The 24,159-nt window shown below is 37.3% G+C and overlaps 1 protein-coding gene and 1 long non-coding RNA gene across 2 annotated transcripts; one reads left to right on the top strand and one right to left on the bottom strand.

The window, feature by feature from the left end:
- Positions 1-7,421: 7,421 nt before the first annotated feature.
- On the top strand, positions 7,422-8,225 carry LOC112769565 (uncharacterized). The gene is made up of 3 exons (XR_003186545.2): positions 7,422-7,716; positions 7,817-7,896; positions 7,987-8,225. It is a non-coding gene; the product is annotated as an uncharacterized lncRNA (long non-coding RNA).
- Positions 8,226-21,106: 12,881 nt separating this feature from the next.
- LOC112789498 (patellin-3) lies at positions 21,107-23,739 on the bottom strand. The gene is made up of 4 exons (XM_025831428.3): positions 22,366-23,739; positions 22,170-22,294; positions 21,903-22,053; positions 21,107-21,786 (listed from the first exon to the last, which is right to left on the bottom strand). Exons 1-4 carry the CDS (start codon positions 23,296-23,298, stop codon positions 21,532-21,534), a joined length of 1,464 nt encoding a protein of 487 aa, XP_025687213.1. The 5' UTR covers positions 23,299-23,739; the 3' UTR covers positions 21,107-21,531.
- Positions 23,740-24,159: the final 420 nt, after the last annotated feature.

Genomic DNA, 24,159 nt, shown 5'->3' with positions numbered 1-24,159 from the left:
CGTAGTCTCGGCTGCTGAGGCTTCTCGGAAGTGAATGAGGCCCGAGGAGATTAGTAGTGAGAACTTGGAGGAGGAGGGTGTTGTTCCCTCCGTGATGGATCGGCGCTTTGATGCTTCAGCTTTCATTGACTAGCATCTGATGCCTGGTACTAAGGGATTTTTCGATGACTGTGATGTGGCCTTTCAGGCCAAGTCAGTGTATCGCTCCCTCCTCCGATCTGTGATTATTGTTCGGAAGGCTGAGCTCGTGATGGCCCAGGTTGGTCTGTTGGACAAGAAGCTGTGCCATTCCCAGGCTGAGTTGGACAAGCTGAAGGAGCAACTTGAGGTTGCGGAGGTGGCCAGAGAAAAGGCCGTGAAGTCGTCCGAGGAAGCCGGGGCTGAAATCCTCCGTCTTTCTGAAGTTGAGACATCACTTTTGTCTCAGCTGGGCGGGGAGCGGAGGCGGGCTTCTGACGCTGAATCTCAGGCTGCCGTGCTCGTTGTTGAGGTGAACATTCTGAAGGTTGAGGTTGCGGGGTCGAAGGCCGAGGTGGAGGTGTTGAAGAAAGAGAAGACCGAGCTTCTTGCTGATGTAAAGGAGGCAGTGACAGCGGTCGAAGAGACGATGAGGGCTCAGGCTCAGGTTCTTGCCCCTGATGCCGATATGTTCGTCATGGGTGCGTTCAAAGTTGTCCAGGATGGTCGCATCATGGATCTTTGAGTGGGATTTCTGTGTTCTTCTATATTTTCCACTTTCATAACTTATATCTTTTTTTATTTTTTGTTGGCCGTGTGGCTGGGTTTGTGACTTCAGATATTTTTCTGGTTTTGGTTGACTTATACCTTTTAGGCCGTTGTGGCCGTTTTTAACTCGTTTTTTGATGACTCGGGTGTGAGTGTATTTTGGCCGTTCAGGCTTTTCTGTTTTCAAGCCGTTTGTGTGCGTTCTTAAGCCATCGTGACTTAGGGTGCTCGGTAGGCCGTTCAGTCGTATGTTATGGATATCCATTTTTAGGCCTTGAGGGTGATCGGTCCTCGATGTTGGCCGTTAGTTCTTTTGCCATTACGAAAGTATAAGGAGAAGCAAGGCAAGTGTGTTTTGATAAATAAGATTTTATTAAATTGGGCCTCGTTAAAACCCTCCGATGTGGCGGGAATGAGTACCCGAAAATATCACGTAAATGAAAATGAAAAATAAGGCAGAAAGAAGATAAAGTCAAGGAATAAGGAAAATATAAACTTGAAAGTAAGGGATGAGCCTACGCGTAATATCGTCACAGGTTGGCGGCATTCCAGGTCCTCAGGATCTCGTCGCCGTTGAGTCGTTCGAGCTTGTATGCTCCCTTCCCTATTGTTGCATTGATTCTATATGGGCCTTCCCAATTGGAGGTGAGTTTCCCTTCTTTGGGTGTCGGGGCGCCGATGTCGTTCCATCGTAGGACGAGATCTGACTACGCCTCGGTTATATCTTAGGCTGATTCTTTGTTTTAAGGCTAGCTCTCGCATATGGGCTTTGCTTCTTATTTCATCTGTGAGGTCCCGTTCTGCCTCTTTGTCGTCGCCTCCGATTGTTCTTCTGGGGCTCGAGTCTCCTATCTCCCCTGGGATAATAGCTTCTACATCGTATGTTAAGCGGAAAGGGGTTTCCCATGTGGAGGTCTGGGGTGTGGTTTGGTATGACCAAAGGACGGATCCGAGTTCATTGGCCCATAGACCTTTGGCCTCGTCGAGCCGTTTCTTGATTCCCTTGACAATTATCTTGTTCGCAGACTCCACCTATCCGTTTGTCTGGGAAGACTTTGCTTGCGAAGTAGATAGGTCGCTGGGTTTTGTTTCTGTCTTCTCGGACAAGTTCCGCGGCTAGTGCTTCTTCCATTATGGATAGGCATAGGTAGAGGATCTCCCCTGTTTGGGGTTTGGCGAGAACGGGGGGTTCCGCCAGTACTTTCTTTTAGTGTTAGAATGCCTTTTCGCATTCTGTATCCCACTCGAAGGGGGTTCCTTTCTTCATGAGTTTGAAGAAAGGGATCGCCTTCTAGGCCGATGCGCCGAGGAAGCAGGATAGGGAGGTCAATCGGCCAGTCAGTTTTTGGATGTCTTTGAGGTTTTTTGGGGTTGCCATTTCGAGGATAGCCCTGCACTTCTTGGGGTTTGCCTCTACCCCAGCTGTGTGATCATGAAGTCCAGAAAATTTCATGCTTCCATTTCGAAGACGCATTTTGTCAGGTTAAGGCGCATTCGGTGCCTCCTTAAGGTGTTAATGACGAGCTCAAGGACATCGACGAGTTGCTCGCCGGAATCGGTTTTGGCGAGCATGTCATCTATGTAAACTTCTAGCTTGGTCCCGGACAGGCCTTGGAATATTTTGTTAACGAGCCTTTGGTAAGTGGCTCCGGCATTTTTTAGGTTGAAGGGCATGACTATGTAACAGTATGTGCCATCCGGGGTGATGAATGCCATTTTTTCTTCGTCTGGTCGGTGCATGTGTATCTGGTTATACCCGGAGTATGCGTCCATGAAGCTGAGGTATTGGTGACCAGATGCGGCATCTACTAGCCCATCGATATTTGGTAGGGGGAAGGCGTCTTTTGGACAAGCTTTGTTTAAGTCTGTATAGTCAACGCACATTCACCACTTCCCGTTAGCTTTTTTGACCAGCACGACGTTGGCGAGCCAGGTCATGTATGGTAGTTCTCTGATAACGGAGTAAGCGGTGGAGTCTTTGAGGACCACGAACTCGGATAGGATTGTCTTCCTTTGGTTTCTCGTCCCTATGGTGAGGGGGAGGACGATGGAACCGTCTGGTTTGAGAAAGTTGTCTCCGAGTCCAGTGACTCCGTTGCGATGTGTCTGTAGTTTGTCGTTGCGGAGTCCGAGCTTGTCGAAGGCTCCTCAGAAAAGGATGTTAGAGTCTGCTCCTATATCCACCAGTATTCTTTTGACCAGCCCGGTTCCGATCTTTGCCGAGATGACAAAGCGGGTGTCTTCTGCCAAGGTACCGTGTTGGCAGTCCTCGGGGGAGAAGGTTATCGCCTTACCGGTGGTGGTGGTTAGGGTTTGGTCTCTGATTTCCAAGACCTTGAGATCTTTCTTGAGTGCCCATTTCAATTTACCCGGGGTGTCTTTGCTTGTGATGACGTTTACGATTATCGTCGGGTTTGTCTCTGGGCTTTCCCTGGGGCTTATCTCTGCGTCCTCGGGTTGCATCCTTCTCTCTCTGGTGATCTGTCTCTTTCTACCCATTTTGCTTCTCTGATAATTTTGGCGAACTCGGAGAATTTGCCGTCTCTTATTGCTTGTTCGAGAGAATCTTTTATGTCGAAACAGTCTTGTGTTCTATGTCCGTAACCTCGGTGGTAGTCGCAGTATAGTGTTTTATTGCTGTCGGTTCTTTCCTTGAGTTGTCAGGCATTCAGGAGGATACCTCGGTCTGCTATTTGGTGTTATATCTCAGTGATCGAAGCCGTTAGGGGTGTGTAGTTAGAGAATTTTATGACTCTGGGAGGTCGGTTCAGATTTGCTGGTTTGGGGTGTTCTTTTTGGTTTTCTCTTGGTGGGGGATTATGTCGAGGTGGCGTGTTGCCATGCTGTGTGTTGCCGTGCTACCGTTTATTGGCGGCTACGACTTGGCTTACCTTGTCGTCATTTATGTACTCCTTTGCGAAGCCCTGGATCTTGTGCATGGTCCACACCGGTCTGGTGGTGAGGTATTTTCGAATTCTTCGTTCATGAGTCCGTTGGTTAGGCAGAGGCTTGCGATTGAGTCTGTAAGTCCGTCGACCGTTAAGCACTCGTCGTTGAATCGGTCAAGGTATTTTCTTGTGGACTCGTCCTGTCTCTAGGTAACTCCTAATAGGCTGATGGGATGTTTGGCTTTGGTGATTCTGGTGGTGAATTTGGCCATAAATTTTTTTGAGATGTCATGGAAGCCAGTTATGGATCCGTTGGGAAGGGCGTTGAACCATTTAATCGCGGGCCCGGCTAGGGTTACTGGGAAGGTCCTACATCGGACCACGTCAACAGCCCCTACGAGGTTCATCCTGGCCTCGAAGATCGCTTGGTGTTCCTGGGGATCCTTGGTTTCGTCGTACTTCATATCCGTGGGTTTGTCGAAGCCTTTAAGGAGTTCTGCTTTCAGGATTTTTTCAGTAAAGGGAGTAGCTCCCATTATCACATGGTCGCTTCTTGTGCGTTTGGCCTCTCGGTGTCGTCGGTCGTCGTCCATGTCATGTTGATGAGCCGGGTCGCTTGAGACGCTGCGATCATACCTCTTACCGTGTTGTCGTTCAGGTGTCCTGTCTTGTCCGTGGTCACGGGAGACGCTACCATTGTATCTCTTGCCATGTTGCCATTCTGGCAACCTGCTGTGCCTGGTTTCATGGCGAGATCTTGATCTGGAGGTTGCGTGACTTCCGTTTTTGACGTTGTGCTTCTCCTTGGTTGCAACTCGGCCCTCGAGTTCTTGCACCCTGAGGCAAAAGTCTTGAATTATCTGAGCTGCTTTTTCTCCCAGGTTTTCGGGGTGTCGTGCTTCGACGATAACGGGGTTGTTTTCTTTGTTCTGCACCGGGGTGGTCTGGCGAATAACGCTTGCTATCCTTCCATGGGGTGTAGCTCCTTGGTGCTCGGGAGTTGGGTTCCTTGTTCGGGAGTTATCGTGGTGGCTCTAGGATTGCTCTTCGAATGCGTCCGCCATTCCGTCCCAACATCACAAGTCCCCACAGACGGCGCCAATGTACAAGATGTCTGTGGTATGGGTTATGAGATGGATTGGAGACTTGCGAGTCAAGGCAGACGCCAGATTATCTGAATGGAGAAATGGGGGTGGGTACCTGCAAAGACACTCCGACGCTCAAGTCAGAATGGATCTAAGAGGTAAAAGGTGTGATGAATGAATGAATACCTAAGGGGCCTGATGATCTTTTTATAGGTGATGGTGAATATCTTATCTTATCTTATTTGGTTAAGATAAGGGAGACGTTTGTATTCGAAAGTTTGTTGGGAGCTTTAGTGGGCCGGTTTTGGACTTTCCAGGAGGACGGAGCGGGTCGAACCCGGGCTACAGGGTTCGGAGACCGTTCTGGGCGTAGGATCCACAAGATGGATCCGTAACAGATGCTATGTATATAAATATTTTTATAATTAAATTTAATTAAGTAGGTGTAAGTTTAGAGAAAAAAATGCGTATATATATATATATATATATATATATATATATATATATATTTGTATTTTTTGTAGTACAGCATACAAATTTTATTGTGGAGTACAGAAATTTATTGATATAGCACACATAATATATTTTTGTTGCGAATATATTTTGTTAGTTGGGTGAGTCAATACTTTAGGTATATAATCTTTTAAAAATTTATGGTACACATCAAAATTTCTGTGCTATACACCAAGATTTTTGTATTATACACTAAAATTAATATGTTGTGCGTATTTTATTGGTATAGTAAACAAATTTTTATATAGAGCACACAAATTTTTACTGTAAATGTATTTTGTTAATTGAGTGAGTCAATATTTTAGGTATGTAATCTTCTAAAAATTTTTATTACACATTAAAATTTTTGTGCTATACACCAAGATTTTTGTGATGTCACCAAAATTTATATGTTGTGTGTATTTAATTGGTATAGTATACAAATTTTTGCACATAGTACATAAATGTCTGTATTTTAGTTTTTTGAACATTTATAGAAGAAGAAAAAGATGAAGATGATGATAATAAAAGAATACAAGGAGAAAAAAAAAAAAGAAGAACAGATTAAACAACTACAATATCATTATCGTCATCATCATTAATAGCAACAACAACAAAACAACGGTGACGGCAACAACGACAACGAAGATGAAAAAAAAAGTGCACAAAAAAAGGACGATGACGACGACAATAAAAGAAGAAGAAGAGAAAGAAAAAATGCATTAGGACTTAGTTAAAAAATTTGATTTAAAAAAATTTGGACGCCTACATTTTATATATATATATATATATATATATATATATATATATATATTAAAGTAATTTTTTGTGAAAAGAAGCAAAATTCTTTTGGTTTTTGAAGTAAAAACTTGTGATTAGTGAGTAAAGTAATAACAATGGTGGCTATGGAAGCTTTAAATTAGTTAAACATAATTGTCAAAGGAAAAAGTTTGATAACTAAAAATGTTTAGCCATAATTAGCCAAAATCTTTTATAATTTATTTCATTTATATAACTTAATAATGTTTTAATTTTCTATTTCACTTTTTTATCAATTGACTTATCATATTCTTGTTAACCCCGCTTATTAATGATATTAATTATTATAATATCATATTCCTCAGTATTAGACATTCTTGTAATCACTATTTAATATTTTTTTATAATTTGAATATTATAATGTCATATGATTCTCTCTCCCATACTTAATAAATAGACACCAACGAGTAGGGGTGTTCAAAACCGATCCGGACCGAACTAAACCGATGAACCGAACCGAAAAAATCGAAAATTGAATTAATCGAAAACTGAAAAAACCGAAAAAAGTGATGTTTTGCGGTTTTTTTGCGGTTCGGTTCGGTTTTCGGTTCTTGCCACCAAAATCCTAACCGAACCGAACCGAACCGGTTCTTCAGAAAACCCTAAAATTAAAACTACCCCATTAAAATTATTAAAAATTATCTTAGACCATCATCAATAGGCCATGTTTGGTTAAATGTTGTGGAAGCCATGATTTAATTATGCAGTTAGCTAGCATGCATTGTATATGAATTAAACAGAAGGTTTTGTGGGCGTGGATGTGAACATTTTAGAAGGTTCTGAATTTTGTTGAATTCAGCTACACTTTCTTGACTTTCCATTTTTCCTTTGAACCCTTTATAACGTTCCTTCAATTCCCTCTTAATCAATTCATTTTCATTGAAACCAAAAAAAAAACATCAATTAATTTTCACTATTCCGCTAACTATATATATTTTCCTTCTGTGTGTACGTTTTATTTACTTATTTATCTTCCTATATAAGTATATTATATATATGTATTAATTAAAATGTTGGGTTAGTTTACCAGTTCAACAAGCAGATAAGCAAAATGAATCTCTAGTGAAAGTGACATACAACTTTATAAGATCGTATGTATTATGTAATATCAAGTGCAAATTCTGTTTGGTTTATAGCTGGTTTAGGGTTGGTTTATTGCTGCCTTGCTGGTTTAATTTGTTCATTGCTGGTTTAATTTGTTTATTGTTTGTTTTATTGCTTGTTTTAAAAGTGCTTGTTTTTTGCTGGTTCTGTGCTTGATTTATTGCTGGTTCTGTGCTTGTTTAATGCTTGATTTATTGCTGCTTAATGATCTAAACTTCAGCTGCTTGTTTCTGTGATTGATTTATTGTTAAGATTATCTGGTTTTGTTCAATTTATTGCTTGTTTATTGCTGGCTGCTGCTTAATGATTTAAACCTTTATTGGAGAAGAGTGGCGTGCAATTCGACATTCTAAATTGGTGGAAAGTGAATTCCACTAAATTTCCAATCCTTGGGCTGATTGCAAGAGACGTCTTAGCCATGCCAGTTTCCACAGTTGCTTCAGAATCGGCATTTAGTACTGGAGGAAGGGTGTTAAATAATTATAGGAGTTCTCTAACACCGATGACAGCTGAAGCGTTAATTTGTACCCAAAATTGGCTCCGAAACTCTCCAAAACTTGTCCTTGAGGAACTCATCGAGGAATTGGAGAAGTTGGAATTAGGTATGGTTAAGTTTTTACTTATAATTTTCTTTATTTTAATCTAGTTTTTATTAATATATATTAATTGTTATGATTGTTTCTTGTTTTATATATTTTGTAGAAGTTGCACCCACTCGTGATCCCAATGAAGAAGATTCTGGTGTTGAGTCTGATTAAAGTACATCTTGTTAAGTTGTTATGGTAGGAATTGTTTTCCTTATACTATTATTATTATTATAATTATTATTATTGTTGTTGTTCTTATTATGTAACTTTTTTTTTTAATTTCAGGTTGGTTTGCATTATGAAGTTTAGCTATTTTGTTGGAGAAGACACCAAAAGTTTGCTAATGACAATTTATTTTTATTTTCAGTTGTGTTGACTGTTGAACTATTAAACTTCTTTAATTGTCGTATTTGAATTCTGTTGTCGTTATATTTCATTAGATCAAGACTTTGTTAGCTATTGTGTATTTTGGTTTGTCGATTTCAATGTTATGACTTTGCATAATAGTATGGTAGAATTTTTTTTTATTTGATTGAAAAAACCGAACAAACCGAACCAAACCAAACCGATTTTAATTGGTTTGGTTTGGTTCGGATGACCTTGAAAAAAAAACCCGAACCAAACCGAACCGCAGCATAATTAAACGATCGGATCGGATGGCTTTTCCTTCAAAAACCGAACCAAACCGCACCGCGAACACCCCTACCAACGAGATGACAATTTTGGAGAGAGATTCAAATCTTAGATTTAAGAATATAATAATCACTAATAACAATTAAAAACGGTAATAATATTAATTAAATGATTTTAATTGTAATTGATTTTTATTTTCTTTAATTCATTTATTATTATGACAAACGTTGACAAATATGAAAGCTTGGTTTAATAGGTGTTTCATTGTTAATTTGGATTATGAAGGTTGTTTATTTCCTCCAACTAAAAATGACAACTCTATTTCAATTACAAGCACAATTGGAATAGGACAAAGAAATTTAGAAGAAGAAGTTGAAAAATAATTTGAACAACAGACAAACTCACCCGATAAGATTATTGTTCATCAATCAATTTTTGAGAATATGAAAGACTACCCTAGCTTTGATGAGGTATGGTAATAAACTGATTTAATTTTTTTTATATATGTGCATCTATAATTATATTGTACTAACTAAGTTCATACACATAGCATCCATAAGTTTATATACATAACAACCATAATTACATACAACTAACATCTAAAATTTAAATTCATGTTTATTAGATATTACATTCATACATATATTATTTTTTAGTTATTGCATAAGTAACCATCATATTAACACAGATGTTTTTCAATCTTTTCATATTTTGAATTTGAAAAAATGTCAAATTCTTAAATTAATTTATTCAATTGATAAATTTACTCGTAACATCTATAAATTCATACGCATAACATCGATAATTTCATATTAATAATATCCATAATTTTGTACTCATAATATTCGTAATTTTATACATATGATGTTTATAATTAATAAATTTTTATAATTAATATTACCAAAGTTTAAACTATGTATTTTATTGTATTTTTCAAATTATCTCATATGTGCTCTAATAGATCATGAATTTAATTATTTTAATGTTTTTTATTTAATATTCATATGTATGTTTATTTATTGATTTTAATATGACGAGTTAATAATTATTTTTAAAAATTTATTTTTTATTTTCTAATAATTTATATGTAAAATATGAGTTGTGCAGTAGAAATTGTTAATATTTTTAAATTTAACCTCCATAATTTTTACAAAAAAATTACATTTTAATAGGTAATAATGTGAGTGAGAAATTTTAGGGATTTAATTTAAAAGTAACTGAAATTGATTTTGGAAAGAACATTAATGACTCCAAGCTCGGAAAAAAATAATAGGTAATAAGGAGAGTATGTAATAAAAAAGTGTATATCACTTATTTATAAAAAAAATGAAAATTTTTATATGACATTTTTATATTGTAATTAATCTTTTGACTATTTAATACTTCTTATTGTCAAATATGTAAGTTGACAAGTATAGAAAAAACAAGTTGATAAGATGGTGATTTGAATAATTAGTACTAGCTATCTTGTAATTTTTGACATGATCAAAATTTAATAAAATAGTTTAGTTTCAATATTTGATTTAGTTAAAGAATAAATTTTTATCTAACCATGCATTGAAAACAAGTTGTACATGATAATGTTTATCAATTTGTCATACAATTTGAAAAAGTTGTATAGAAGATAATAAGATCAAGTTGATATTTATCGACTTAATAAAAATATATTGCGGTTTCTTAATCACTACTTTTAGCAAATTTATATATCGGTGATTAAGGTTAATGCATGCTATTTTTTACATAGAATTAGTGAGTAAAAATATAACAAATTATAATAACTTTATCACTTAATTATATTGTTTCTATTATTACATAAACTATTTGTTTTAATTTTATCTATTTTTATCTATAAATTTTAGTTGCATTGTGTTATTTTATCTCATAATTCTAATAATCTAACACACTTTATATTTTGATAATTTTTTTATTTTTAAATTTAAAAATATTATTAAATAGTAAAAATAATATTATTTTAATTTTAACAATATTTTTTAAGACATAGTATGACTACTATAATCACCATGGCATAGACGCTAATTACCGTAGCATATATGTAGTGATGAAAATGGCGGAAATAGGGAAACTTTGCCTCACCTACTAGAGAAGGAGGCATCATTGATGGTCCATACCAACTACCAAGTACCAACTAATAAAGAATGGCTTCTGTTTATTTTCTTCAGCGCTTTGCATGCCAAACTCACCAACAAATTAAAGTTCAAGAAACACATTGATTTAGATTGATATATATTAGATATATTATTTCTTTCCATCTCAACGCCAGTTACGGAGGAAGAAAATGTACCAAAGAGAAGGCACTATTCACCAATATATACACATATTTTAAATGTTGACAACATTTCAAGTGCATGAAATGCTAGATAAATATCTCGTCAAAATGATTATTTTATGATTTAAATGTATGAAACTGCAAATGAAATCCATTTTTTTTAGAGAAAATGAAATTTATTTTTTTTAATAAAAGAAGCCCAATATAATAAAGTAGAGCAATAAAAAGAATAAAACACAACAAAAAAGACAAGATAATGAACACAATAAAAGAAGTATAATCCATTGTTATTTTCGACATAACCATCAACAACCAAACAGATCATCATCACACCACTCTTTGTAGCTCAAAAACAACTTATTTATAATTCCATCAACACCTATTTTTGATTTCTGGAAAATTCTGCTATTTCGTTCCAACTAAATATTCCAAATAATCGCAAAGAAATCTATTAGCCACTTTTTATGCTCAACGCCAGGCACTCCAGTCCAACTCTCAAAAAGTCTTTTGACAGTTCTTGGAATAACCCAAATTCTATCAGCACACGTTAACTAAGCGCACCACACCTATCACGTAAACTCACATCCAAGAAATAAATAATGTACAAATTCTATATCCTTTTTGCACAAAACACAAATATTATCACTATGAATCTATGATGAATAATCTCTAGCCTACTCAACCTCTCTTTAGTGTTAACCCTGCCTACTAAGACAAACCACGCAAATAGTTCAACTCTTGGAGGAACTAATCCTCTCCATATGATGGTGCTAGTGAAGCTGTAGTTTGTGATGTCCTCCGAGATAGTCTCTTTCTCCAATACCTGCACAAATGAGTTAGTAGAAAAAATACATGTTTTGTCAAATTTCTATATAACTATATCCTCTCTATTAGACGAAAGTCTAACAAGTCTTAATCGGTCATGAAATTGATTGAGAAGCTCTAACTTCTATTGGAATAAACCTCTCATCCATTAAAAATTTCAAACCCACTCTAATCCATCCCAAAACCCACGGTCCCCTATGACAAATCATTTTTTATTTGAAACAGAGAAAAGCTTCGAAAAACTTACTTTCAGAGAGCTACTTTGTAACCAATCATTCTCCCAAAAATGAATAGTCTTCCATTTCCCATTTTCATAGACAGACCACTGATAATCTTATCTCTCACCTGTTGTTCCTGAATATTAAGCTGGCAGATATCTTTTCACGAGCCACCTCTTGTCGGTAATGGCTATTTAAATAACATAAGGTTCAATTGGTTACACGAACAAACAATCTCTTTCATAGCGAACAGTCTTTTTTCGAAAAGCGCCACTACCATTTGAACAGAAATAATGTATTTTTGATTAATGCATCATCCACTCTTAAATTTTCTAAATTTTTTAGAACTTGCACCACCTTCCATTTCATAAGTGGTATACTACTGTTTCCATTATTTTTACTCTACAAAAATTTTTTCTGTAATCCAATTAGTCTTTACTAGCACCAACTTCTTTTTAAATAGATGGATTTGGCAAAGAGTAATCGTTAAAATTTTTTATGATAGAAAATTTTAAACTCATTGGATGTGCTAATTATTTAAAATTCTTAGGTACATTTTCAATTAAACCTTTGAGTACCTATTAATAAAATTCTTAAAGATTTTAAAAATCAATTATTAATTAACTGATGTGCAACAGAAGATGATTAATTGAATATTTCTTTTGTCTTGTTTTAAAGCAATATATATGCAAATCACAAAAACTAATATCTAGAATACTAGCTATACATTATCCATTAATATCTCCCAATTGCAGATTCAAATCTAAACAAAGATGAAAATAAATAAAAAAATGTTATGTATATAGAAAACATCAATAATTATATATTTCTGATATTTATATGTACACATAGCTTAGTTGAAATAAATAATGTATAATATATGTTCTTGAAATCAATTCAAAATTTGACAAGTGTGAATCCTTTAGCTGTGTTAGAGTGGTCCGTTTGAGACAATTATTACTTACAATGAGTGCCTTTAATTTCCTCACCATCAGCCTTAATTGTATTATATTATCTTTTTCGTTTGTTAATCCTTTCTCATCCTCGGATGCTGTGGTATTGTAGGGACTTAGTTGTGCAACTGCAAGTAACAACTTTTCAAGTCTTCTTGAGATCCACATGCAATGGGAGATTTGGTTTGAGGTTGCTTTAGTAATAGTATAGACTAGAAACTTGAACTAAAAGGATTACGGGAAGTTTAGACTCAGAAATTGTTTGTGAATTAGTTTGGAGAAGAGAGGGTTTTGAAGAATTTTAAGTGAAAAATAATACAAACTTTTTTTTTTTCCATATTGCTTTCCATCCTAAACCCCACGAACAACTTTATAAAAAATAAAATAAAAATAAAAATAAGACCATATATAATTGGTATCGGTTTTATATTAACAACAGTAAACCAAATGATTACAAGCATGTTGCGCACTAAGTGAGTCTATTCATTGAACTTTGAAAGTTGAAACAAAAGAAAGAAGAAATCAGAAAGGCCACCAACCTATCTCACATTGAAAAAAAAAAACTCAAAAATAAAAAGATTAACAAAATAGTAAAGTAAGATTTTAATTGTTTTTAAATTTATAATTTTTATTAGAGTAAAAGACAAATCGGTCCCTGACCTTTTTAAATTTGGATATTTTCGTCCTTAAAGATTTAAAAATACCTTTAACCCTCTCACCTTGTAAAATCTGGGACAATTGAACCCCTCCGTTGATTTGGGTTGGAAAACGGCACCAGAGAAGGCTAATGTGGCTGGAGGAGTCTGAGCTGTCCGTTTAGGTTGCTGAGCTGGATGGGAAACAAAATTTGGAAGGACAAATCGATCCTTCTTACTCCAAACGACGTCGTCCCCTTCCCTGAGCCCCATTCACCTAATGTAATTCCCATAACACCCAGAAGCCACGCCTGTTATTACTGAAAACCCTACCAGAAGACAAACAGTTTCTTTCTCCCTCCAAAAAAAGAACGTCTTCAACTCATTGAGAAGGTACTGGTGTGCTCAGTGGATGTTGTGGGTGGCGAAGGTAACGACAAGTTTCGTCTGGCAAGAAGCTGCCATCTGCTACAGAGGTAAGGGTATTAGTGGAGGATATGTTTGTTCTTGTTTAACTCTTTGGTAGAATATAATGCATAGGGTTGGGGTTAGTCATGATCGCATGTTCTGTTTCAGGAAAAAGACTGAGAAAAATTCTATAGGGATTTAACTTATTTCAAAATCTCAGGCACTTGATCTAGGGTTTAATGTGTGATTGATGTATCTGTGCATAATGCAGATGGTTGATATATATGCGGTACATGTTTTTCATTGTGGAGGCCATTTTGGTAGAGGACCCAGTGGCACTCTTGAGTATATTGGTGGGAAGGTTGAAAATTTTTCAGAGATGGATTTGGACTTTGTGAATTTTGAGGATTTGGTTACACTATTCAAGGGTCTGGGCTATGCAACATACATAGCAGTGTATTGGTATGACCCAACCAGCAATGACATTGAGTCTGGACTGCACATTTTGAGAGGGGATGCAGGAATCAATGAAATGTGAGAGAACAAGCTGACGAATTCAACTACCAATGAGTTCTACATTTACTTTGATCACCCTGTTGATGAGCCACAGATTGTGGAAGAAGATGTTGCTGCAGAACAGGGACCGGAAGAATTTGATGATTTAGTTGATATTGACAGTATCATGAGGGAGCTTCGGTCATCACCATCCACAGAAGGGGATGGGAATGGTAGTGGGGAGGACAAGTTGTATAAACCTCCTCCGAATATTACTGGAACTAGTTCTGATAATGACTCTGCTAGCTGTGATGAGGAGAATGATGTTATGAAGAAAAGAAGAATTCTAAAAAGAAAGGAGAAAGTGATGCCAAAAAGTAAGGTCACTGTCAAGGAAGGGCCAAGGACAAAGTCAAGTGAAAGCAAGAGAAGAGTTGGACCAAGGACTGCAAGTGGGCCTGATGGCAAAGGGACCAGGCCAGTTGCCAAGTCCAAAGGAACTGGGCCTAGTGGGAAGCCCAAAAGAACCAGACCTACTGCCAAGCCAAAAGAAAATGGGCCTAATGTCAATTCCCAAAGAACTGGTGCTTCTGTGCATGCTGAAGAAGATGCCCCATCTGTGCAGTCCAATGAGAGGCCTCCAATCGGCCTCTATGTGAATGAGGAGGATTCAGATGATGATGACCCCATTTATGAGTATGAATCTGAGGATCTTCACACACCAGTATCTTTAGAGGATGAGGGAGACAAGCATGAATTTCCAGTGTTTAATGAGGAGTATGGGTTTGGAGAGGGGAGATTTGAGGTGGGTACCAAGTTTGCAACCATAGATGGCTTCAAAGAAGTGGTCAGAGATATGTTCATATCTGAAGGGAGAGAACTGTTGTGGATAAAAAATGATAAGGAAAGAGTGAGAGTTGCCTGCAGGGGTGAAAGCTATCCATGGCTGGCATATCTATCCTACAACAAGACACTGTTATGCTACCAGGTTAAGACTTACAAATCCGAGCACACATGTGCAAGAGATTTTGGTAGCAATGCTGCTGATCAACACTGGATCAGTAAGAAAGTGGAAAAGAGAATGGGAAGTCAACCTCATATGACAACTAATGAGGCAATTGATTTCCTCAAAGAAGAGTTTAACTTGGTGGTGCATCCGAAGATGGTATATAGGGCAGTGAAAGAAGCCAAAAAAAGGCTAGTGAAAAACGAAAAAGAACAGTATGAAAAGCTCAGGGACTATGGGATGGAGATTCTCAAGAGTAATCCCGGGTCGACAGCAAGAATTGATGTGAAGCCTATCCCTTAGTCCCTCCCTGTCTTTGACAAGATATATATCTGCTTCGAGGGCTGTAAGCAAGACTTCAAGAGTGGATGTAGGCCATTCATCCATCTAGACGGAGCCTTTCTTAAGACATACCATGGAGGCCAGTTACTGTCAGCAGTGGCACAGGATGCCAACAACCAATTATATGTTGTGGCATTTGCTGTTGCAAGATCTGAGACCAAAGAATCATAGAGATAGTTCCTGACACTACTTCAGAAAGATCTGGGTGATGCCTCCCAATTCGGTTGAAACTTTATGTTCGACCAGCAAAAGGTAAAGCTCTTGCTTTAATTTATGGTTTTTTTTGGGTTTATTAGAGTATCAGTTAATTGGTTATGCAAATGAAATGACTATATTATGTGTTTATTAGGGTAGCATGTAATGTGTTTATTTGTTGATGTATATTAGGGTAGCCTATAATGTGATTATTTGCTGGGTTTATTAGGATAGCCTATAATATGTTTATTTGTAAAGGAAGTTTATTTGTTTCCAAAAATGTATTTGCTCCCAACATTAAAAGAGGTAATGCTAAGGGCACATCATAGAAACTGTGTCATGTATATATGGAAGAACTTTATTAATCGATTCAAAGACATGCATATTAGGGACATTGTATGGGAGTGTGCTAAGTGTACAAATGAACCAGAGTTCAAGGAGAAAATGGATAAGCTGAAGGGGGTTAACAAGGTGGCATGAAAATATTTGATGAAATTTGAACCTGCCACTTGGGTTAAAGTCTTTTTTAGTCATGAAACCAAGGTTGATAACCTGACTAATAACATGTGCGAAGTTTTCAATGCAAAGGTAGTGAAATACAGAGTTAAACCTGTGTTGACAATGTGTGAGGAGATTAGGTGTTATTTAATGAGGAGGATGACCAAGCACATTAGATTGTTAGAACACCATAATGAAAAGCTAGCACCAATTCAGGATAAAAGGTTGCAGATGAAGATAAAACCGAGCAGTAGGTGGATTGCTGAGTGGGTGGGAGACAATGAAAGAAAAAGGTTTGAGGTTACCAGAAAGAAGACAAAAGTGGATGTGGATCTAATCAAACACACATGTTCATGCAACACATGGCAACTGACTAGTAAAGGGTTTAACCCCAAAGATTATATTTTCATGTTTTCTGATATAATGCTAGTTTACATGTTAGTTTTATTGGTTATGCAGGCATGCCATGCATACATGCTATTGCTGCAATCAGAAAGAGGCATGACCAGGTTGAGGATTATGTGCATCCTTGGTTGTGTATGGAGTCCATTCACAAGACATATGCACATTGCATCAAGTCCGTGCCTAGTGAAGAATTCTAGACTGCCACTAACCAGCTGAGGCCTGCCCCGCCACCTATCAAACGGCCTATTGGGAGGCCAAAGGTGCACAACCACAACAAGGACCCTGCTGAGGCTCATATTCAAGGAGACAAGCTGAAAAGAAGTTTTCAGGTTACATGTAGCAAGTGCAACGAAAAAGGGCATAACTATAAAACTTGTAAAGGAGCTCCAAGCAACCCCAACTGAAAACCAAAGAAGAAAAAAATCCAAGAAGATAGTTGACAACTCACAAGCTCTGGTGCTGCTTCTCCTTTCACAATCAGCTCCTCAACTAGAGGTAAGCCAGCACCAATAATGCTTTATGACCATTTTATACTTTATAAAATGAATCACTGATAAAAAATTAGTTACCTTAAGCACTAATTATCCCATTTGGTTACATTGATGTCTCTTTGTTACATAGGATCAAAGTCAATCACAGGGTGAAAAATTTCCTAGACCTAGTGCTTGGGAAGCATCTGGATCTGTACCAGTTGCTGCATCGTTTATGGGCCAACCATCTGCTTCAACACAGACTCTATTCAGACCTCCATCCCAGCTGCCAAGAGTGGATCAACCAAGCTCCAATGCTGCCGTCCCTAATTTCAGACCCAAGCAACCAATTGTCTGGCCCCCAACAAGTACAAATCCACCACCAAATTCACCACCACACACACAACAAACTCAAAGCAGATACACCAATAGGAACCTTCGAAGGAGACCTTGAAAGCAGTTACTAGTACCACAAAGAGAATTCTCAAGCCTCAGAAGAAGTGAACACAGCTGCATGATTTCTGTGTGTTTTTTTTTTTTTTTTGCTAGTTATTACCATGACTTAGACAATGCTTTTTAGCTTTCATATCTTGGCAAACTTGTTTACATGCCAACCAGACATTTTCATATTTTGTGGTTAACTCATGCTGTTTAGCTATGTTTTGGATTAAACTAGATACATTGTCATGTAACGTTTTGGTTACAATCCATCCAGAATTACTATCTTATATAATGCTTGCAATAATGTTTAGATGTTCTAACTACAAAATAAAAATGGATTCAGTCCACTAATACACTTTTCATTTAAAAGCCAGCAATGGCAATTTCCATTACAACCAATTCCATGTACATCAATCATCTTTATTCTTTACCCTTTCAAGATACATACAGCAACAACAACTACTACTACACCAATCACAATAATATGCCACAAACTCGTTTTTTTTTCTTTCAATAGACAACAGTTTCCTCTCCAACTCTTCTATTTTTTTCTTCATATTCTGATTTCGAAACAACTGTTCATCAACGTCTACTCCCTCAGCTTCATCCACGGCACCCAATGCTTCAGGCTCTACGGCCCTAAGTTTTTTCAAATGTTCATCCAGCCAGACAAAGTACCGGCAGTACGGTTCTTTAGCCTGGAAAAAAATTTCAGTAAATCACCCATTAACACCCAGCACAGTCTAATCCAACTGTTGAAAAATCGGTCACTTACCTTGAAAAATGGACACCTGAGAAACACTCTATTAGGGTTACTAGTCGTTCTTGACTTGTACATAATGGCAAAGACGCCGCAGTAGCACTTTGGCGCAACCCGATCTCGCTCATATCCTCCTGGCATAGCGTATGAAGATCCCCCTCCAGTTCTTGTGCATGAAGAGCTCCCTTCACTCATCATGAACGATTGCAGCATCAACACCCATGTGTTCCTCCAAGGTTTTCGATCAAATAGGGCTCAGGGAAGGGGATGACGTCGTTTGGAGTAAGAAGGATCGATTTGTCTTTTCAAATTTTGTTTCCCATCCAGCTTAGCAACCTAAACGGACAGCTCAGACTCCCCCCAGCCACATCAGCCTTCTCCGGTGCCGTTTTCCAACCCAAATCAACGGAGGGGTTCAATTGTCCCAGATTTTACAAGGTGAGGGGGTTAAAGGTATTTTTAAATCTTTAGGAACAAAAATGTCCAAATTTAAAAAGATCAGGGACCGATTTGTCTTTTACTCTTTTTATTATGTATAAATTTTACCATCTTAATTCAAAAATAATTAAAATATATTTTATCACTTTATGAGAATTTTCACTTTATAGAAGTTTGATCTCTAGATACGTTGAAAGCCCAATTAACATCATTATTCGATGTCTTGTAAATTTCTAAGGACATGTTTTCATTTGGTATTTTCTGTTATCAATTTTTTTTGGGAGAAAAAAGAGAAAATAATATAATAAGAACAATAACCTTTTGTTATATGGTTTCTGTTCCAATCAATGATCCCTTCGAGCTGCGAGCAAATGTGTAGTATGTGCGTTCCCATAATAATTGGATTATAAGATCTGGAGTTCAAAAATGATACCACAAAGAGACAGTGTAATTCTATAATAATTTAACTAAATAACTAAAGCATTGTTTGTTTACTGTCCATGTTCATAGGAGAACCGTAACATATATCTATGTTAATTATGTCTATCTCTATTGGATCTATATCTTACACTAAACACAAATCAAACAGTCTAATTATATCATTGAAAGCTTCATAACCCTTCAACATTCCAGAGTTATTTTCCCTAAAATGCTGTCAAAAGTTCCTAAAAGCTCCATAACCCTTCCATGCGGTGAGTACTCATTTATATTTTGCCATCTTATTCAATTGTAGCAGCTGGCAAATTTTGTCGTGTCCACCGAATTATTGAACTTTGGCCACAAATGGCACCGTGGTTTAAGGAACCTCTCACCAAAAGATGCGATCAACAACCAACAATAGAGGTCCTAAACATCTAAATGAAATTATGAAAAGCAGAAAAGAGCAGTGGCAACCACGTGTAGGATGATTCATCAAATGAAATCCTATTCCTATCCTAGTATTGGAATTTCAGAGCCAAGACTATGTGCTGAGTAATCTTATACTAATCATTGGATTATATTTGGATTCAGAAATTAAAAATATAAATATTCATTCAGAGATATGGGTAATAAAAAGACAGAAAAGGTGACATAAAGACTACTAAAAGAAACATGGCAAGCTTTATAAGCTACAAATTAGGATGCAGACACAGTTATACCGACATGGCCAACTTTGCATGTCCTGTTCAGATGCCTTCTGCATACACTACCCACCATTGAAATATAAATAAATAATTAAATACAAACCAAAAAAAGGGGTCACAAGAGCTCACATGCAACTATGCAAGAATGGTGTTTATCCAACACGTAGAATATCACATGAAATAACAGTATATACATGCATGAAATAAGCTCCTTTCAAGATAGGTCTTCCCCTAATAAGAGCAATTAAAGATATATTCACTCTTAGATTTTACAATGCCTTTCATTAAATCGGTAAAGAACACTTTCCCCATCATATTTCTCTAAAATCCAAATCAAACAAAGATAGCATAATATGGTGCAGATATCATAACCGCTTATGGCTCTAAAATCCAGTCAACACAGAAGATGATAAGACCAAATTATGCAGCTTGGGTTTTTCATGGAAAAGGATGAAAATCCCACACTAATTCAAAGTTAAAGAAACTTCACAAATTTTCATCATTTCAAAGATAACTACATAAGAAATAAGTAGACGGCAATGATAAATTACTAAAGAGGTAAAAAAATAAATAAAAAAAAGATAAGTAACACAAGTTACTAGCTTTAAGTATCCATTTAGAGTGTAGACCCCACCCCCACCAAGAAGAAGAAGAAGGAGAAGAAAAAAGTATCCATTTAGACATCAAAAGTACACAGCCTGTCCTAGTTGGCAGTGGCCTAATAGGAGGACTTTACTTTTCGGAATTAACATTGTATATTTAGTTTTTATTTAACACTTGATTGGTCATTCCTTTCCAAATGTAAAGCATCTGCCACAAATTGCAATCATTGTGAGTTAACAATGAACTATTAAGTATTAACTCAATATATTCTGAACCCCTTCATAGCTTTCAATTTTAATAGTTTCCAAATAAACAAAATGGAAATATCAGATAGTTCCACAAGAAAATAACATTTTTTAAATGAATCAGATCACCTAAGAGACAGCACAGGGTCACATGGTCGTGAAATGAAACCATATTCTCAACCACTTACAGTCCCCACACCCCACGTTAAAAGGAACTAAAATATAGAACATCATAGAAAAACAGAATTACAAAACTAATACCAAATAGAAAGCTAATGCACAAACAAGAATAAAATGCAATAGCAATCCCTGCAAAATTCAACTTAAACCAAGAAGTCCCAATCCCGATTTAGTTTTTATTGTTCTATATTCTAATTTCATTCAGATATAGAATGAAATGAAGTTGAATAGCAAAACAGCTAAAAGACCAAAAAGAATATATATGTAACATATATATGGATTCAGAATGCTTCATTGTACAGACAAGGATTCTGAAGTTATAATTGGACCAATTTCAAACTGGATAAGTACGACAACAAAATTTTACATTGATAACTTCTACCGAAGCCTCTACATGTTGGTTTCCCCATCAAGGTGACAGATAATGCTAGTAGATATATAGAATCCCATAAACCAACTCAATCCCATTTTCACGTGCTACTCTATTAAAATAACAATTAAAACTAGCTCAACGTTTGATTGGAACACAAAGTACTAAATACAACAAAAGACAGAAATCAAAAACTCCAAACAACTGACGACCAAAATTATAGATGAATAATGGGCTGAAACGAATGATGATGACATGCATATTTCAGACTCTTCAATTTCCATGTACTCAGAATCACTTCAGTCAGAGTAGGGTTTGATCTTGAACCTGTAAAGAAGCCTCTTCTTTTTCAAGGTGGAGTTGTCAATAGTGAGCAATAATTTTCCCAGGTCACTAACTTTAAAGCTATTGGAAACAACAGGTTCATCAGTTGGGGACATCTTTGTGGCCTTCTGTATAATAACTGCATATCCATCTTTAGCATCAGGCTTGAACTCAGCACTATAGCTAACCTCCCAACCAACCACTCGCAGCTCCCAGACAATAATACATTTCTGCCAAAAAATCAGCAGCTCAGTTCACTAAGATCTTTCTATTTCAGATATTAATGACACTAGTGTTTACAGTTTAAAGAAGTACAAAATAATCAAAATTGGTAATCGCACCGCACCTCATAAATGGCGATCTCTACAGTTTGCTTCGTGGTCGGCTTAAGAGGAATTTCCGTGACAGGATCAGACATACTGAAATCTGGATTGCAGTCACAGAAATCTACACTTAGGCCTCCATACTGAATTGGCACTTGCTCCGGGGAAATATACCTATTAGAGAAAGAAACACCACATAATGTCATAATTCACAACGCAATAAACAAACCAAAAACAGAAGAAGGAACAAATTTTCAGAATATGAATATCCAATAGCAGAAGTTACTAACTTGAAAAGGATATCAGGAGACCTGGATGGCCCTGCAAACACAAGTTTGCTCTTGGTCCTCTGCGTCATGAATGGACTGATCATGGTATAAAATGCAAGATACCACCAGGGAGCATTGATAAAAACCTATTCATTCACAAGAAGTTGATTTAACAAGCATCGACAAAAGGATGATAATTGAAGGGAACCTAACTAACCTGTTTGGCAACAAACTCGGGGTAGTTATCCTGAAGCAATTGGAGAGCTTGTTTGGTGGCAAGACGAAGCTCCCGTTTGGCAGGGCCAGGGGAATTCTTGAGGTCGTTAACTTGAAAAATGGTATTGATGCCACCGGGAGTGAAGTCAAGCTTCCTAATACTCCTCTCCAAGAACTGAATCCGCCACCGGAGGAAGTTGTTTCTCTTTTCCTCGGTGGAGAAGGTCTTATCATAGAGGTCCTTGTTCTGGAACTCGCCGTAGACGTTGTAGCAGACAGGATGGCCCTCTCTGGAGTGGCCGTGCATGAAGACGACCTTGTCCATGTCATCGCCGAGATCTTCGTCGAGGAGAGCGTCGATGTTGAAGTCCTTTCTCCATCGGAGAGTGTTGTTGATCATGGCGAATGCGTCCTTGACCTTGAAGTCGCGGGCTCTGAGGAACTTGAGGAGGATGACGTCAGTTCTCTCGTCCTTGAGGAGAGGGACTCCCCATATGGAAACGTCCTCCTTAATGGAATCTGCTAGAAGCTTCTTGAACTCTTCAAGGGAAGCTTTCTCGGAATCGGAGAGATCAGAAACCCTATTGCTCTCTTCCTTGAACGATACCAGATTCTGCGGAAGCTTGTCACTGCGCTCTTGCTCTTGAGGAGTGGGATTGGGATTCTGCTCTGCAACTGCAACCACATCCTTTTCCTGTTCCGGTTGGCAAGTGTCAGCTTGGACAGCCTCGGGTGCTGACGTGTCTTCTTCTGGTGCTGGTTGTTCAGGTTGAGGGAGTGGCGGGGAAGGTGGGAGGTCTTTGGCGGTGTTATCACGGAGTGGTTCAGCTTCTGTAGCTAAAGCGAGAGCAGGCACATCAGGGTTCGCCGTTTCGCTATGTGTAACGGTAACGGTAACAGGAGGCGGAGGAGGGTTAGAATCGCTGTCAGCCATTTTGGGAGAGAGCGAGAGCGTGCGGGTGTGAAAGTAAAGAGAGTGGGAGTAGTGAGTAGGTGTGTTGGGTTTTGAAAAAAGACAAGGGAGAGAGAATCACAAAAGTGAGAGAGTTATTAATTACAGCTCAACCCTGAGTCCAAATCGTGAGTCCAAACATGGTTTCAACTTTCAACTCTCTAAACACAACATTCCGCAGCGGTCAGAATCCTATGCCTAAAAAAATACCTCTTATTTTTTTACTTACCATTCAATTCATTCATCGAACCACGTTCCTTTTCCTTCTTCCTTCAAGAATTTTCGAGAAAATACTTTACACAACCGTATCTTCAGAGTTTCTCAACAACTCCAGCATCCTTCAAAATTTTTGTTAGGCCACCGCTACCGGAGTTGATGGGCAAAAGTGAGGAATAATACCGTGACATTCAGCATTATTTTGTTTATGCCGTAAACGATTAAACGAGATAAATTAATATAAGAGTAATATTTTAAATAGTTCGTAAAGATTTGGTGGTTCGACAGATTTGGTTCCAAAAGAATTAATTAGGTCTTGGATTTCTAAAATTATTAGATATATGTTATATAGGTTTTCAAGACAAGTTGAATCGGTTAACACGATACTCTCTTTCTTATATAAAAATTGTAGGTGTGACGTGTTAGATAAAACAACAGGTATTGTACTCAAGACAAATTAATTTCTGGACACGTAGCTAAAACGACGTCATTTTGGAATAACGCCAAACGACACCGTTTTGAGGGGACAAATTCGTCCCCACTTTTATTTCCTGATTCTCAAAACTTTGACGTTCTAAAATCAAATAGGTCTTTAAAATTTTGTTATAAGTCAAAAAGGTCCCCTAA

Source organism: Arachis hypogaea, chromosome 3, assembly GCF_003086295.3.
Source record: "Arachis hypogaea cultivar Tifrunner chromosome 3, arahy.Tifrunner.gnm2.J5K5, whole genome shotgun sequence".
Taxonomy (NCBI): Eukaryota; Viridiplantae; Streptophyta; class Magnoliopsida; order Fabales; family Fabaceae; genus Arachis; species Arachis hypogaea.
Note: the sequence above shows the minus strand (reverse complement) of the source record. Positions and strands in the feature narration are given on the sequence as shown.

Excerpts from the sequence above, each read along its gene's own strand:
- LOC112789498 (XM_025831428.3), bottom strand. The coding sequence starts at position 23,298 with ATGGCTGACAGCGATTCTAACCCTCCTCCGCCTCCTGTTACCGTTACC. Across the intron at positions 22,295-22,365 it reads CCGAGTTTGTTGCCAAACAG|GTTTTTATCAATGCTCCCTG; the intron begins GTTAGTTAGGTT and ends GTGAATGAATAG. Across the intron at positions 21,787-21,902 it reads TAGAGATCGCCATTTATGAG|AAATGTATTATTGTCTGGGA; the intron begins GTGCGGTGCGAT and ends ATTTTTTGGCAG.